The following is a 17855-nucleotide window of genomic DNA, read 5'->3' as shown; positions in this document are numbered from 1 at the left end:
GTGCTGGACGCCTTTAAAAAATACTTCGGGATGCTGCATACACTACAAAATACTTCGGGATACAGAATACACTTGAAAAAAAATATTTTGAGGTGTTGGATACATTTTAACTCTAAAAAGTTTTTAAAACTTTAGTTCTTTTGAATACTAGTTGGGTCAAATATGGTTCTATAGACTAAACAGTTACTTGAACACTCATTGGGTCAAGTATGGTTCATTACAGACTAAACAGTTACTTGAATACTAATTGGATCAAATATGGTTCATTATAAACTAAACAGCTTTAGTATGAGATCCTAAGTAAAGGTTTACTTAACCAATACGTTATTTATGATAAATCTCCATATCAATCCATTCAAAATTATCTCAATACGTATACTGCTTACGGAAGTTCAATGAAACCATCTATAAAATTAAAAATCACACTTCTGAAATAAATAATGTAGCTTATGGGTTCATTTAATTTGAAACTCACGCAGGCACATATGCATTGTCCATGCAAAATTCTACACGCCTCGCGTTGACTTCTTCACGTGGCGTCCTCAGTCAGATCATCATTATTCAGGCGAATCGTTCCTTCTAAAGCTTGAACCACCTGCTCCATCACATTAATTAATTAAATTCAACCTCCCTTTTTTTTTTAATCTTTTCTTGTCAAAAAGAAAAAGAAAATCAATTCACAGATAGTCAAGTTTCATCTTGAAATTGCTGAATTCCAGAAGTTAAGGTATCCTAATTTCCAAAAGCCTACCATGTTACAATATCCGGGCGACGAAAAAATACTCACATTGAGAGAAATTAACCCCTCGTATGATGAGGAAATTGAGACGAAAATAAAAGTTTTTTTTAAAAGGTAGTAACATGAAAATAAGTTAGAGGTACGTTATTTTTAACACACTCCTTGTCTTTATCTCCTATTTCCCTGACTAACTCCCTTATATTTAATCTACCAAAGTCACTTTTTTAAATTTTTATATTTTTTTAAAATAGGAAAAAGATTTGTGTAATCTAGGTAAAATAAAAGGGTGGTTAGTGTATTTTATTAAAAAAAATCCAATCCTCATAATTAAATTTCTTTATAGGGAAACAAAAAATTAATAATTAAATAAACGAAGAAAAATTGAACCATTCTTTTTTTTTGCCTGAGAACCATTTTATATTTCATTTATTAATATATGTAAGATTTATAGTGAGCCAGACAAGAAGCACCGTTAAGGATAGACAAAAAGTAATGTTGCGAAAATTTCATTTAACCCCCGCTGTGGACAATTAATATCAATTAATTCCCAAAAAAATTTGAAATATCATTGCCTCCCCAATGACCGAAATTCTATCAGTGAAAAGACAATAATACCATGACTTTATTTTTTTAAAAAAATTCTTGTAAGTTACTGGATTTGGGTTGTAAAACACCGAATTTGGATTGTTAGTTATCGAATTTGAGTTGTCAATCCTTGTAAATTTTATAAGTGAATGAACAAGTCAAATTCGGTAATTTACAACCTAAATTCGGTGATTTACACATAAGAGAATTCACAAGTTTCAAATGCAATTGTTTTGGTGTGAATGAATAATTCAAATTTGGTGATTTGCAAACTAAATTTGGCGATATACAAGAAATATAATAAAAGAAAATTTCACAACTCAAATTTAGTTGTTTTAGGGTAAAAAAATGATTGAAATTCAGTGATTCACAATCAAAATTTAGTAAATTACAAACCAAATTCAACGATTTATAAGAGACACAATGGAATTTACAATTCCAAAATAAAGCAAAGTTATTTTTCTCTTTTCACCCATAAAATTTTTGGTCATTGGAAGTGCAGTGAAATTTCAGAATTTGGGGGGGGGGGTTGACTGATATTAATTATTCAGTGGAGGGTTTATTAAAATTCTTCCAATAAAGTTTATGCATGGGACCAAACTGTAGTTTGAAATGCAAAAACATGTATAGTACGTAAATGTGTGCGCGCGCGCGCACTAACCTGGCTCATTCGAGGACGACGCGCGGCTGGACGGCAGACGCAATGAGCAGCACAAGAAACCATTCGAAACATGCCTTCGGGCTCGTACTTATTGCGCAACCTTGGATCAGCAAGAGCCTCAAAGTCTGTATCTTCGGATCTCACGGCTGCGATGAGTAGAGGGGTTGCCTGTAATTTCAAATATTCACTACTATCAGTTATCTCTAAGATTCTGGTCAGCACCATTTCTATTGAAATTTGAAATAGCTAGCTGATATATAGACAAGTAGTTCGGTCAATGCATGCTTGATGATGTATATCTTGATCTAGACATATTTGGTAACTAACAATCCAAAAAATTTAGTATTTGATGAAGGAAAAAATATGGAAACAAAAAATCCAGAGTTCAGAGTGAAAGAACGATTTATGAACATTAATTAATGCAACTCTATAATTCTGTTATCTATGGTCAGATAGTTCGTCTCTAAGGACGCAGACTGTGTACGGGAAAAAATATTGAGCAAGCTGAGTACTGTGTACACACACCCAGATAACCATGCCTCCTGTGCACTCGCTAGGTTTTCGTCCTGTGATCAACTCCAAAAGAACAACACCAAAGGCGAAGACATCTGACTTCTCACTGATCTTCCCGCCAAGAATATACTCCGGAGCTAAATATCTGTGTTCCAACGATATATTTATATATATATATATATATATAGCAGACCTTGTTAGAGATTATTGAAATAATAAACACAGTTAACGGAAAACGGGGACAATCAAAAAGAAAAAAGTACTGTCCAATGGCAATCCATGTACTTAGTTAGCTTTCCGTATATATGGTGAGTTGAGATTCAAAGAGAGAAGCCAAGACTTACCCAAAAGTTCCCATGAATCGTGACTGGGAGACGTGGGTAACAGTGTCAGATAAAAGTTGTGCAAGTCCAAAGTCTGCTATCTGATTAATTAATAGATACAAGCACACATAATTATTTTGTGATAGATATAACATATATATATATATATATATCAATATTCAGAGTGCCAAGTTGGAATTGAAGATAAGCCAAGTCAAGTAACTTCTTAATTGAATGGATTCTTTGGTGCAGGAAGAACAATTTGGAATTCCTCCTAATACTATTTCCGATAAACTTGCATTTGTGATTGTGAAGTTACAAGAGAGGTACCTTTGGCTGAAAATCACCCTGAAGAAGAATGTTGTGTGGTTTGATGTCACAGTGTATGATTTTGGGTTCACCTAAAACGAAACACCAATGTTATATTGGACTGATGAAAAACGTAAGATCACAAGAGTAATAAAGTCAGTTAATTAATCAAGAAACTCACAGTCTTCATGAAGATATCTCAATCCTTTTGCGGAGCCAATAGCAATCTTCATCCTTGTTTCCCAATCTATAGTTTCTGTGCCTGTCCCTGCATGATAATATATATATATATATATATATATTTATATGAGTGTGCGTGCGTGCATATACCCGTACTATTTTTATGACATAGATACGTGCGTAAGATCAGGCCAGATATCATCAATTCCTCGATCTCGAACGGACAAACTCACAGAAGATTCATATATAACAGACACTGGTGCATTATCAATTCACGTAGTAATTAATAAACAACTACGAAGATTAGTATCACACGCTAATTATTACTCCTAATTGAGGAGTTTTGAAGAGTGGATGTTAGTTCTATATGTAAAATTAACCATATTGATGTCCCCCCCAATAGTCAAGTAGAAGAGGGAATATGAGAATTATGGAAGATACTTAGAGTGTTTTAGGACAAAAAAAAAACATAACATATTAACTAATTCAACTAACATTCTTAATTTACTCAAATTAATTAATTAGATCTTACATTAAGAAGCGGAGAAGTCTAATCATATGGGTCAAAGTCTTAATTACCATGCAGGTGGTACTGTAAAGAATCATTTGGGATGAACTCATAAACAAGCAGCATGTCGGACCTAAGGGCTTCATCTTCATCAATGTAGTATCCAACGAGGGAAACAATATGCTTGTGACGGGCTTGGTTTATGACCTTGATTTCAGTCTCCAGCTCTTCCTTTCCTTGTGCTCCAGAGTTTAGCTTCTTAACCGCCACAATTTCGTTATCAGGAGGGAGCACTCCTTTATAGACTGTGCCAAAACCACCTCGGCCCAGTTTATTTGACTCCGCGAACCCCTTTGTTGCCGATTCTAATTCCTCATATGTAAATATTCTTGGTGCTCGTGACCTTTCCAAGACTCTGGGATTAGACAGTGGTCGACCTGCAATTAATAATTTTCTCCAAATTATTTATTTTCGATCATGATCTTCATTTTCTTTTGGATATACCAACCAAATTCCAACAAATCTAGATGAGTTGGCAGGCTAATTTGGAGGAGAAGAAGCAACCGTTAATTTTGAACGGGCCGGGGAAAATTATTAATCTTGTCATGCTTATATTTTTTACTATGTTTTAGCTCGATTTGTAACTTCATCTCTATAGTTTTAACTATTTAAAATTTTAGTTCCTGAAATTTAAGAAATTTATAATTGTATTTTTAAAAACATGGAGACTAATTTTTAAATAATTAAATTATAGAAATTGAGTTGCATTGAGTCAAAGTTTAAGAACCAAGTTAAAATTATAAGAACTTAGTTGCATTGAGTTAAAGTTTAGGAATTAAGTTACAATCGAGAATTAAAGTTTAAATACTAAGTTACAATTGAGTCACAACTGTAAAGACAAAAAAAAAATATCAAGGCCTCATTTGTGTCTGTTTGCATAATTGTTTTAAAAGTTTATATTTCAAAATAAGCATACTGAGACTGGAAGGTAAACCTTCAATGAGAATTCAAGTCTTCAAATGGAGAAAAAGCTATCGAACGGAGAAGAAAGAGTTTCCCAATTTTCCCAATCAAAAAATAAGAAATAAAAAAAAAAGCAAAAAAAATCTAAAAATGTTTGATTTTTTAGTTTTTTAAAACATATTTCTGTTTTTTTAAGTACCTGATTAAAAACAAATTGCCAAACAAGATTTTTCTTAATTTTTGAAAACAAAAACTTGCTTTCAAAATAAGAAATTAAAACAAACAAGTCCTAATTTTCTCAGAAATTTAAGATTTAACCTTACCTAGTTGTGCTCGAGAAGGCACCGTGAGGGTTGATGGCTGGGGACGGTTCAGCGACTGTGGGTTGTTGACTGACGGGGTCATGGCGATGTGGTGGGATGGATCTGTGAAGCACGGCAGCAACGTATTGAAATGAGAGGCTAATTATTTCCTTAATAAATATAATACTTTAATATAAAAACATAAATGCCCTTTTCTTTCATTTGTATCATTAAATTTTTTCTGCCCAATTCATACTATCAGTTTAAAATTCATAACATGTCAAATTATGAACAAATTAATGCGGACCTCGCGAGATAAAAAAATAAGTCATATTATTTATAATTTACAGTTTATAAATAAATGATATTTTTTATTAGAGTTTTATATTGTGTGTGTATTATAAGATTCCCTCCTCAAAATCATTTCACAAATAGAAAAACTTAGGTCAAGTTGTTTATGTCCATTATATCAAGTTCTATAATCACACATGGCCATGTGTTCTTTTTTTTTTTAATGAGAATTTATAATTAAATGTTATTAAAGGCTAATATTTTAAAAATAGGACACAGTAGTTCAGTGACCGGGGTTACGAACTCAATCAATAGGCTTGTGTCAATTAGAAAAACGAACTTCCTTTCCTACCGTCCTGTAAAGAGAATCAATAAGGCGGGGGGTCTATAAGCTTGTGACCTGATCCGCTAGCGCAGGTTCCTTGCGCTACAGGGATAGTTATATGTGACTAGAAAACTTGATATAATGGATATAAGCAACTTGATATAAGTATTGTACTTAACAAAAACCATGCATATATGATATATCTTTTTTCAATCATAAATCCATGCATGGTATATCAATATAACTGTAAGAGAAAAATTTAAAAAAAATTAAGAAAGATGAACGAAGTTGTATTTCACTTAAATAATCTGTAACTAAAATACACAAATTTTAAATTTTTTTGCCTAATATCTTACAGTAGTAATTAGTATTAGTATATGAATAGTAACAAACCTTATTATCATTTGTTTATATTGTGATTTACCATAAATTTTATTCATGATATTAAAATATTTATTGAAAATATTTTTTTTTGGATTACTCACAGGTATTCTTTCATGGAAGCATCCTGACTACCACTTTTGCATGAAAATTATAAAACAGTATCTGGATTTTTTGAAATTTCATTAACATTACATGGATTTTTTTTAATAATTTTCATAACTCACATAAATTTCTTGTACACAAATTATACAAACTTTCTTTGAATTTTTTCTTGGGTAAATTTTATTTTTATATTCAAGACACATATAACTTTTTTCAACATATATAATAAATTATAAAAGATCTTGAATCTCATTAAGCTAATATAATTTTTATTTTTGCCAAAACTGAAGAATGTTTGCGTAAATTTTTTTTAAATTTAATAAATTATATTTTTTATCCTTTAATTTAATTCTAAAATTGTTAGGCTTAAATGATTTTTTTGTAATAATCATGGTTGTTTTAAAAATTAAACTTAATATGTTCATGTTTGAGAATATTTTATCAACTTTTAATATCTCAATGTCACCATTTTTTGTTAACAACTTTAGGACTAAAGGATTAAAAGTATACTTTTAGAAATTAAAAGATCAAGTCAAAATCTTGTATAAAATTAAAGAACTAAAATGTATATTTTAGCCAATTTAAAATTATATAAAAATGGATTGTAGCCTTGTGGGAGAGATAATAGGGGAGGGAATGTAGGGGATTTAATTTGGTTGGGGGCAATTTAGCATTTGTAAAGTCATATTTTAATTTCTGGTCCCTATAAATAATTTCAATTTTTATGATCCTCCCTAGCAAATATCATTCTCTCTTTTGTTCCAATTTTCCCTAAAAATTTAATAATTTCTTCATGTGAATATAGGAAATCACTTTGAGGAGGGTCCTTTTTATAAGATCTTTTGAAGAAATTACGGAGTTTAAGAAAAAAAATTAAAATTAGTTAAAAATAAAAATTCAACTTTTTTTTAAGTATACCATTATTTAATAAGAGAGCAAATAAGATAGATAAATACTAATAATGAGATAAATGATGAAAAAGAATGAAACATTAGAAAAGGAGAAGGGGGGAGAAGGGTTAGTTCTGTATGGGAAAAATGGAGAGGAGGAAATAGGAGAAAAATTTTAATGAGTTTAATTTCAAAAATTGAAGAAGTGGTATTAAAGGCTCTTAATTAATTTTTCTCATTCTTTTATTTTGCATCTTCTCTTTACCAAACTTTGATAACTCCACTTCTTCAATCTTTTAAATCGATCTCATTAAAAAAAAAATTTTTCTTCTCTCCCTTTCAATTCCTTCGTACCATTTAAGTGTCCTTGCTCTACTCATACTTTCTCTTTGTAGAACTAAAGACTCTCCCCTTGTTTCTTATTATAAGATCTAAATAATCAAATTATGATGTTTAAGAAAATTATTAAACTTAGTTTAAATTAATCAATATGTAGAAAATTTACTTTTATTTTCAAATTTTCTTTTATTTTTAAGTGGGTATGTGACAGCTGGAAAATATATGAGAAAAACTATATGTTCAAAAGATAACGAGAGAGTATACTTAAACAAGGATAAAATAAGTAAAAATACATTTAATATTTAGACGAATTCAAAATATATCTTATAAAAAAAGAATAAACTATCAAAACTTTAGATCTTATAATAAGTAGAGGAGGGAGAGGAAGTATCTGTTTACCGCTCCGTAATGGCATTATTTGGGCGTAATCAAATAATCCTAAACAGTTTTATATTATTTTCTCCTCAACAGAAACAACCCTCCCTCCCCCCCCCGGGGTCTACAGGAGCGTTTTCAGAAGGCTTCGTGTAGGCGTAAGGCGTCCTCGTACGTAGGTATGTGAGCGCTTCAAGATCGCTTTTGTAGATACCACTTACGAAATTTGGACCCCCCGGGAAAAAATTCCTTCAATTCTAAATATAAGACTCTTTTTATATAAAATTCTTTTTGTAGTGTAATTTACACTACAAAAAAGGTTTTATATTTAAGGCCAGAGGAGTACCACTTACAAAATGTTCTTCTAGGTCATGTCCTAATTTTTTTTAAAAAAACAATATCTTCATTTCCGATTAATAAGACCAGCGAATGAAAATACATCCGAGAACCAATTTTCAAATACAACAATAGAAGCACCAGATCAGACACCGATTTTATGCAGAAAATTAGAACATCATTTCAGCAAAAATAGGTCAACATTATAACTTTCAAAATCTGAAATTACTATATGTATGGACACATCTGAAGAACAAAAAGAGGAAGGAGAAAACACAGATCTTATTGTTCAATTAGCGGGTTTTTTTTAAACAAATATTTTCTCTCTAGGCAGAGAAAATCTAAACAATTGTTCACGCATGCATTTAACAGTTTGATTCATTTTTGGCTTCTCCATTATTGTTTCAACTAATTGTTCTCTTGCTTTAACACATATGAGTATTCAGAGTCATCTAACTTTCCCAAGTTGATGATGGTAATTACGAGAAGAGTAAATATGATTATTGGGGATAATTTCTTTAAAACGGCATTGTCAGGGTAAAGGTTAGGGATAAGGTGCGTCCAGTACCCTAAAATATTTTCTCAGATGCATTTAATACCTTTAAGTATTTTGTGACACATCCAGTATTGTGAAATATTTTTAAGTGCGTCTGGCATCCTGAAAATTTTTTTTTTTTGCCTTGGTGTTAACACATTAAAAGATATTTTAAGGTGCTGGATGCATCTAAAAAAATGTTTTAATGTGCTGGATGCACTAAAAAATACTTCATGGTGCTAAGCCCATCTAATAAAATATTCAAGGGGTGGGACACAACACAAAATCATCAAGGATGCTAGATGCACCCGAGAAAATACTTTGGGGTGCTGGATATAACTTGACCCTAAAAGTTATAAAAGTTTGTATAATAATATTGTATGAATGATCCATAAAAGTTATAAAAGTTTGTATAATAATTTCGTATGAATGATCCAAGAAATTTATGTAAAATATAGTACTCAATGACTGTAAAAGTAAAATTAAATAGATAAAACAGAGAGGAGGGAAGAGCAGATATTTTTGCACGTGTTGTTTATTTTCACCCCCCCAATGCAAAAGGAGTTTATTACCTCCTGGTTGGTGTGGTTGTGCAGAGGGGTTGTCTTTTCCTCTCATCCTTCTGTTCCTTCTCGCTCTCCATATGAAGAAAACAGCACATAATAACCCCAGTATCAGCAACAAACCAAGCACAGCCAGTCCTGCGATTAGCAAGATTGACGGAGACCGGTGCGATGGCGGAGGTGCTTCTGCAGGCGATACGGACTGCGCCGCGGTTGAAGCCAAGGCAGGGGCCAACTCTGACTGCGGAGGCAGTGAGAAGTCATCAGTTGGAGGCGGCGGAGGCGGCGAGTTGTCCCAGGGAGGTGGGGCCCCTGGCTGGTAATCGTCGAGTCTGTAATGGGGGAGAGGTGTACCCAGAGACGGTGGATGCATCGCCGGCGAAGAGTTAGCGGTGGCTTTTTCCGTTCAAGTGCGTCTACTTGAGCTTTCTGAAGCAGCGAGCGAGTGCGATAATATATAGAATATTGAGAGCGGCAAGGGATCTCGTGTTATTACAAGATTCCCGTTGACTCCACGTTGACTCTGATCTGTCTAACTCAGGTTACGAAATCCCATTAATTAAATTCGGACAATTCCACAATCACGTTTTTTGACCATCTATCGCACAATTACGTTAGGGCTAACAGACGCTGGTATGAGTCCAAAAAAAAAAAAAGGCGCTGGCGGGAGGCCTTTAATTAGTGACGTGGATTGCTTTTGAATTTTCTTCACCTATATGATCCATGTCTCAACCCCTCAGTGCTGACCAAACATAAGATAGATGAAGTTAATGTGTCTATTTCTTACAGTGTTAAGATTCGGAGAACCTAAAATGACTCCTAAAATATATTGCCACACCTCCTTAACATATCAGCTTATTATTAGGAATTGAATTTAGTTCTAAATATAAGACCTTAATTTACTTTGTCTCTTAATGAGGAAGAGGTGTACTCAGAGACGGTGGATGCATCGCCGGCGAAGAGTTAGTTGTGGCTTTTTCCGTTCAAGTGCGTCTACTTGAGCTTTCTAAAGCAGCGAGCGAGTGCGATGATATGTAGAATATTGAGAGCGGCAAGGGATCTAGTGTTATTACAAGACCCCAGTTGACTCCACGTTGACTCTGATCTGTCTAACTCAGAATATGAAATACCATTAATTAAATTTGCACAATTCCACAATCACGTTTTTTGACCAGTAATTGCACAATTACGTTACAGCTAACAGACGCTGGTGAGTCCAAAAAAAAGACGCTGGTGGAGGCATTTAATTAGTGACATGGATTGCTCTTGAATTTTCTTCGCCTATACAATCCATGTCTCAACACCTCAGTGCTGACGAAAAATAAGCTGAATAAAGTCAATGTCTATTTCTTACAACGTCAAGATTCGGAGAACCTAAAATGACTCCTAAAATATATTACCCCGCCTCCTTAATATATCAGCTAATTATTAGGAATTGAATTTAGTTCTAAATATAAAACTTCAATTCACTTTATCTCTGAAATTTATACTGTTTTCTATAAAATATCCTTATTGGTTATTGTAAGAGCTAGGTTCCACTAAGAGATAGTTTCAATACACATGATTAAATAACAATGATAGTTTAGGAAGGTTAGCACATATTTGTTACAATTAAATAATTTAATTAATTTTCTCAAATTAGTTATCTAACTTTTATATTAAGAATTAGGTATAGCAGCTGTGCTGGCTAACAAATTTTTTGGAGCTTCCCATTCAGTTTATTTCTCGCCTCGTTTGTGTCTTTTGAATTCCTAATGATGAACGTGCTACTGCTTGAGGTAGATTGATTTAATCAGATTAAAAATATGGTTAAATTCAACAAACTTGTCATAAGTTTTGTATCATGTACCGATAATACCACTCCCCCTTTTATTATAAGGTTTCGTGTGGAAGAAATTTTTTGTCTTAAATATAAGTTCACTTAGAGTTATTAAGGACCGTTTTTATCCTTATTTAATTCTTGTTGAAAAGATAGAAAGACGGGAAAGATGATAATGATTTGTAAACGTAGAAGGAAATAACATTTTTATAAGACAAACTTAAAATTTTTTTATCTATGTAACACATATTTAATGACTTAATTATCATTCGTTGATATGTGAGAATTCATTGAAAGGGATTTAGAATGATACTCCCTCCATAACTTATTATAAATTATTTTAATTAAAACAATTCCTTAAGTTTTTGTCTTTGACCTGAGAATAATGGGCTGAATGAAACTATGAAATGAAGATACTAGCACTGACTCGGCTAGCCAATAATCCCTGTGATAAATAATATGAAAGTTATTTTTCTCTAAACAAGTCACTTTGTTTGGCTTTGGTCGTTTTCTCCTATTAGACTTCCCAAATTTTTTTTTTAAAAAAATAGAGCAAAATAATATCATTGGAAGGACGATGAGAGCTGGACATATTGAATTTGTCTTTCTCAATAGTGAATCTCAATAATGGCGGATTTGATTGACGATCACGACATCGATGCACGCCTATAGACGACAAGGCCGTTGGTGGTTTGAACTTCTTTTTTAATTTTTGATTCACATATCATGGGCATCAATTTTTCACCTATTTAATCTCCTAAGGCAGAGTTATAGCTTTCTTAGGGTGTGTTTATTTTTTTTTCTCTAAATGTAATTTTTTTGGATAAAAAGTTATTTTTCCACAAAATCTTTTTATATCTTTTTCTATTTTGCAGATAATATAAAATAAGTTACAAGATTTTGAAGGATAAGACAGAAATTATGGGGACTTGAAGAGGAATGGCGTATTTTGTTGCAATTTTGGTGGAAGATAAAAAACAAAATCACACTTACATAGCACAATATTATATATTTAACTACTATCTTTGGTTGTAAGAATTAGTTGATTAATTTGAAAAAAAAAAAAAATACTTAATTATAGCATATGTTACCGGCAACAAATTTGTGTGGATAAAAAAAATTAATTATAATACTTTAGAATAATTTATTTGATTTTCTTAATTTCTCTAAATTGATTAACTGATAAGTTGTTTCTCAACAAGAGGAGAGGGAGCTGCGATGAGACTTTAGGGGTCTAGCTTTTCTCCTCTACCTTTATCGTTCACTTAGAACAACGCCTTTTTTATGAAAAAATGGAATCTGGGCCAACTAAATCAGACGGTGTTGTTTCAGATACTACTCCAGTTCTAATTATAAGATTTTATTTATAGATTACAAACAAGGTCCTATAAATATGATTTTATGATTTTGACCGGAGGTAGCATTTCATATTCCACGTTCCTCCCTCAAGCAGCAAGTCCCATTTCTCTTTTCGCGCGTTCTGTTCTTCTTCCTCCAACAACGCGGGAAAGTTGAAGGCACTGCCTACTGGTGCGAAAAAGTTTCTGAAGTTAACTGCCCTTAATTGTCGCTTTGGGGTTACTCCAAAAAATTAACCGAATTAATGCAATATAGTGCAAAACTCGGGTCGTTTCACTTTGAGGAGCCGAAAACGAAATTAAACCCTAGTAAATGAATGCAAGTAACCTAAACTATAAAAAGAGATTTTTGATTTTGAAAAGCTGTTAATTAAATACTACGAATCAAATTGAAATTAAAATACTTTTTTTTGTTTTTATATAAAAGTGATTAAAATGAATGGAGATTAAAGAAATGAAAATGAGACACACAAATAACACTGATAAAAATCAATCCTCCAATTCAACAACAAGGCAATCATCACTCTAAAAAATGTGGGAGTTAAAAATAATGAATTAAGAATCATAATTAAGCTTTTGATCCAACAACCGAGCCACCTCGAGTTGCCACAAAATATTTTCCTAAAATCCCAACTTACTAACTGCAACCAGAATAGTAAAATGGGATTAAGGATGCTAAAAACCAATGCTTAATTAGAACTCTTAAATCCAAAATAACAGAATTAAAGCTAGCAAGAGACTATATGATCCAAAATTCTAAGCCACCTTAGAAAATCACAATATATTAATTCCAAAATCAATACAAATGTCATAACCACAACATTATAATTGAGATCAAAACTATAAACAGCCCAATGTCAAATACTAAGCAATAATTCAGTCACAATAATCCTTAAATATAATCAGATTAAGCAATACAATTATCCCAACAATCAGAAAAACTATCCTAAGACCTAGGAATTGTTAAACAATTATTGAGTAAGAAATTAAAGCAACTAGAACTCCCCCTTGAAGATCCAAGCTCCTGCCATTATTGTTGAATTGGAGAATCAGAGGATCTTAGCCACGGTTTGCCATCAAGTTTGAGGTTCACGGCGTCACTGCTCTGTTCTGTTGTTCACGCTGCTGCTCGCCTCTGTTTCGCTGTCACTGAGGAGGAGGAGAAGAAGATGATGGATGGTGGAACAATGGTTGGGATTGGTGAGAATAAGAATGGAGAAGTGTGGGTGTGATTTCCGGCGAGTCCCTCTGGTCCCTGTGTCGTTCACAACGTGGGGAGGAAGAAGATGCAGTCTTTTTTCGTAACTCCCTCACGCCGCCACTGTTCACTCCCTACGAATCGTGTGTTCCGCTCCGTCTCCTTCAGCCCGCTTTCTCCAAGATGATGGTCATTTGAATAGGTTATTAGGGGGTGGGGGCAAAACGCAACGTTTTGCCCCCCTTTTTTAATTATTTTACTATTTTTTTCTTTTCTTTTTTTTCTTTTTCATTTTTTTTTATTTTCAAAATCTTCCAAAAACCTGCAAGCAAAAATTCAAAGATAAGGTAGCATTAATTGTCCTCAAAAATCAATTAGTCACAATTAAACCAAAATATGACAATTTTGCCCCTATAAAATAATAATTCAAAATAAAACATATTAAATCAATTAATCAATCAATTAAGGTCAAAAGGGACTAATTAAGTTGACAAAACCCATATAAAAGATATCAAAATATATAAAAATAATTGAGTTTGTCAGTTTCCTAAATTAAAAGACTCTAAGAATTCTAGCAAGAAAGATCTGTGGGTAGTGGCTATTACATATTGGTAAGTAAAATAATCTTCTTCTTACTCCCGTTCTTCTTGTCGAGTGGCCAGTTTAATTTTTTTTTTCTTTTAATAAATGAATCAATTCTAAGAAGTTAGAGGAAGCATAATATTCGCCTGTTTAAATTTTTCATAAATGAATCAGTACAGTTCTGGGAAGGGTAGAGAAAGCATAACATAACAACGCAAAATACCACTTTTCATCTCTCTCGTACCTGTTCTTTTCATGTGTATTTCAATAAAAAAGGGGGAAAAAACATCATAAATGATATCATATTCCATTGGCATCCACGTGAGTTATATGTGTGTATGTTTTTTAATGAAATATAGATAAAATTGAATTTAAGAGAGTTTCTGGTACATATGTATGTGTGTGTGTATATATGCTCTATTTTGTTTAGTACTCCGTATATTTGTTTGTGCGTGTATGCATGTACAATTTGTAATAATTTTATTCATTTATCAGTAATTTACATTGGCGCATACTTTTTAATTTTGCAGGAATCTTATACCATGGCTATAAATTTGACTCCCACACTTGAATGTGACGATATAAAAGAATCTTGGAAAATTTGGAGACCACATGATAGAAAAACTAGTTTTCATAAAGAAAATTAAAAAGAATACTTGGGCAGACGGTAAGTGAATGATAAAGGCAGAGGAGGAGCCAGTCCCCGATTTTAGTTACAACTAGAGGCTTTAGGTGTCACTCTAAAAGTAGTTTCCAATGCAAATAACTATATGAATACTTTAAGAAAATTAATACATATTTTTTTTCGTAAATAGTTAACTAATCTTTCTTGATTTATACAAATTAGTTAATTAGTAGATCTTAAATTTAGGATAAGAGATAGTATTTAGCACTTACATTAAAAATAAGTGGCAGATAGATGTTCATAGCAGAACCTCATGTTTATTTTTTAAAAAAAAATATTTTTTTTCTGAAAACTGTACATTAGATCTACGCATTCAAGTTTCATGTGTATTTGAATATTTTGGTGGCAGAAATAGTGATGAGATTCACTGGTGCTATATGATCCTATCTAGTGTGCCATCTTTCTCAACTTCTTCTGGTCTTCGCTGAGTTGCCTCTGCCGTCAGATCATTATTATCCAGCCAAGTCACTCTTTCTAAAGCTTGAACCACCTGCTTCCTTACATTAATTACATTCAATTATCTGCTCTTTTATTTGTTCTTTTCCTTTCATGATTAAAAAAAAAAACTCTCAAATAGTAAATTTCTATCTGAATGCCAAAGGCTATAAGGCATTATACTTGTAAACTACACTAGCTTGAAAGCATATTTGCAGATTTGTACTACTAACCTGGCTCATTGGAGGACGATTCGTAGCCGAATGGAGGACGCAATTTGCAGCGCAAGAAAACCATTCGAAACATTTCTTCAACATCGCAATCATTCTGCAACCTTGAATCAATAATATTGACCTTCAGGTCCTGTTTAGTATAAAGCATTAAGAATGAGAGGTAAGGACTAACATCAAGAAAACTCATTAAAAGAGTAATATTTAGTACTCCTCCAGTCCTAATTATAAGACCCAATTGACTTATTTGAGGAGATTAAGGAAGTAAGTTAAGTTGGTTATTTATAATAAATAAGTGTTGTTATTCCTAAAATATCCTTGCTAATTAAGTATATTGGCTAAAACTATCATTATTAGAAGGATTATCTTGGAAAAAATGCATAAATATAAGAGAAAAAATGGATTGGGTCTTATAATTAGGACCAAATAAAAAGTCAAATTGGGTCTTATAATAAGGACCGGAGGAGTATGAGGGATTGTTTGTTACTTAAGATTGAGCAAATCTATGTAGGTGGAATTGGGAAATCCCATTGAAAGGTGCAGTATTCCCCAATTCAACCTATATGGGTTTGTCCAATCCCAAGTAACAAGCAATCCCTCATATTAAACACCTTTTTAATGGTTTTCAATGCTTCATATCAAAGGAGACCTCAAAGTTTCTGTTTCCAAAGCTTGGCGTTGCCTGTGATTTGTAACATGTCTTTTAGTGCACTGCACCACAGTTATCTCAGATTCGTGTATTAAAACTTGAAATACTAGCTCTTGTCCTAAATATAAAAGTTAGACAATTGGCTTATTTCGGTTCTAAATATAAAATTTTGATCCATTTTGTCTCACAAATTTATAATTTCTTCTCCAAAGTAGATTGCATATAATAAGAAAGTTTTTGTCAAAGAGCAATACCAATACTCATAATTAGAAGGGGTATTATAAAGAAACTAACACACATATGTTACAAATAATTAATTTAACTAATTTTTTAATAGATACAAATTAGTTATATAATCCTTATATCCAGAATTGGAGGTAGTAGCAGATAACTAGACAAGTACGGTTTGCTCAGTTTTGTCTATGCATAATTGGTATATCTTCAACCGGTTATCATTTCAAATCAATCTGAACTTGTAATAACCATTGCTAGCAGTAAACACCCTCAGGATGTACTCTCTTCTATTCAAAATATAAGTTAAACTTTGTTGGTAAGCCTTGGTTTTTTTTTTATAAGATAACATTTACTTTTGTCTAAGCATTTATTGAGTTTTTTTTTTCAATTTTACTTTTTTATATATTCTCTTTCCTCTTTGATTCATTTATTTTACCTTTTACTTATTCTCTTCATTCATAAAGGCACATTTGCGGAAAAAAAGTATATGCCTTACATATTTATTGTTTTGAATTGATTTTAATTAGTTTCTTGATAAACGTAAATGGATAAAGTTTAGTTTATACTTTAAACTGGAGGGAGTATATATATATCTTTTGCAGGAAAAAATAGAGAGAGAGCGAGAGAGAGAGATCCAATTTTAAGGAGTGAAGAATTTTGGGAAAACAAGTTTTTGGTCCCTATACTTTTGTGGCAGTGTGGAAAAACTACATAACCTTGACCCAAATTGACCAATAACTATGCTTTCCCAAGAATTTTTAATGAACATTAATGCAGCACAATTACTTGTCTGTGAATAAGATCGGCTTCTGTAAAAGGGAAAAAACGGATGGAATTATATAAAAGAGAAATATTATAAAGTACTGACCCACTCATCCATACTGCCATTTGGAAAGTCTCAGTAGCACCTTTAGATTTTCCTCCACTAGTCAATGCCAAAGGAGAAGACGTCTAACTTCTTCGTGAGTTTCTTGCTTTCTGTATGTTAAGAAGTTACTATCAAGTAGGGATAATTTAAATACACGTGATTAATAAGGATATATTAGGAAAAACAATATCTATTTATGACAAATAATTAACTTAACTAATTTTCTTAATATTCGTAAATTAGTTATCGACCTCTTATATTAAGAACTAAAAGTAGTATTAGTTAATTTACTATGAGCCACTTAAGCTTCTCAAAGTTAGATGTGACTTCTGCTTCCCATGCACACGTGCATGACAACTATTCTCATGTGGCATTATAGTAGCCCTTGTGATCAGTGTTAATCTCTAGAATTTCATATCATTTCATTACTTTTTCTTTAAGTTTTATACATTCTTAGATGTATTTGCTCATATTTTGGCATTTATCCTTGTTATTTTTGAGCTTATAAAGTTTGTCACTTTTGCAAGGTTATTTTGGTCTAAAAATTAAAGTTTCAAGCCACTTGAAAAAACTT

General features: G+C 32.3%; 1 protein-coding gene across 1 annotated transcript; it reads right to left on the bottom strand.

Annotated features, from left to right (window-relative positions):
- Positions 1–335: 335 nt before the first annotated feature.
- Positions 336–9629, bottom strand: LOC114728992 (proline-rich receptor-like protein kinase PERK1). Its single transcript, XM_028915934.1, has 9 exons — positions 9233–9629; positions 5105–5206; positions 3890–4255; positions 3312–3398; positions 3152–3222; positions 2843–2922; positions 2511–2643; positions 1986–2153; positions 336–595 (listed from the first exon to the last, which is right to left on the bottom strand). The coding sequence occupies exons 1-9, from the start codon at positions 9594–9596 to the stop codon at positions 530–532; spliced, it is 1437 nt and encodes a 478-aa protein (XP_028771767.1). The 5' UTR covers positions 9597–9629; the 3' UTR covers positions 336–529.
- Between the last annotated feature and the right edge of the window lie 8226 nt (positions 9630–17855).

Source organism: Neltuma alba, unplaced genomic scaffold, assembly GCF_004799145.2.
Source record: "Neltuma alba isolate B1F8T4 unplaced genomic scaffold, ASM479914v2 tig00012586_pilon, whole genome shotgun sequence".
NCBI classification, from domain to species: Eukaryota; Viridiplantae; Streptophyta; class Magnoliopsida; order Fabales; family Fabaceae; genus Neltuma; species Neltuma alba.
The sequence above is the reverse complement of the archived record's forward strand: the minus strand, read 5'-3'. Positions and strand labels throughout refer to the sequence as shown.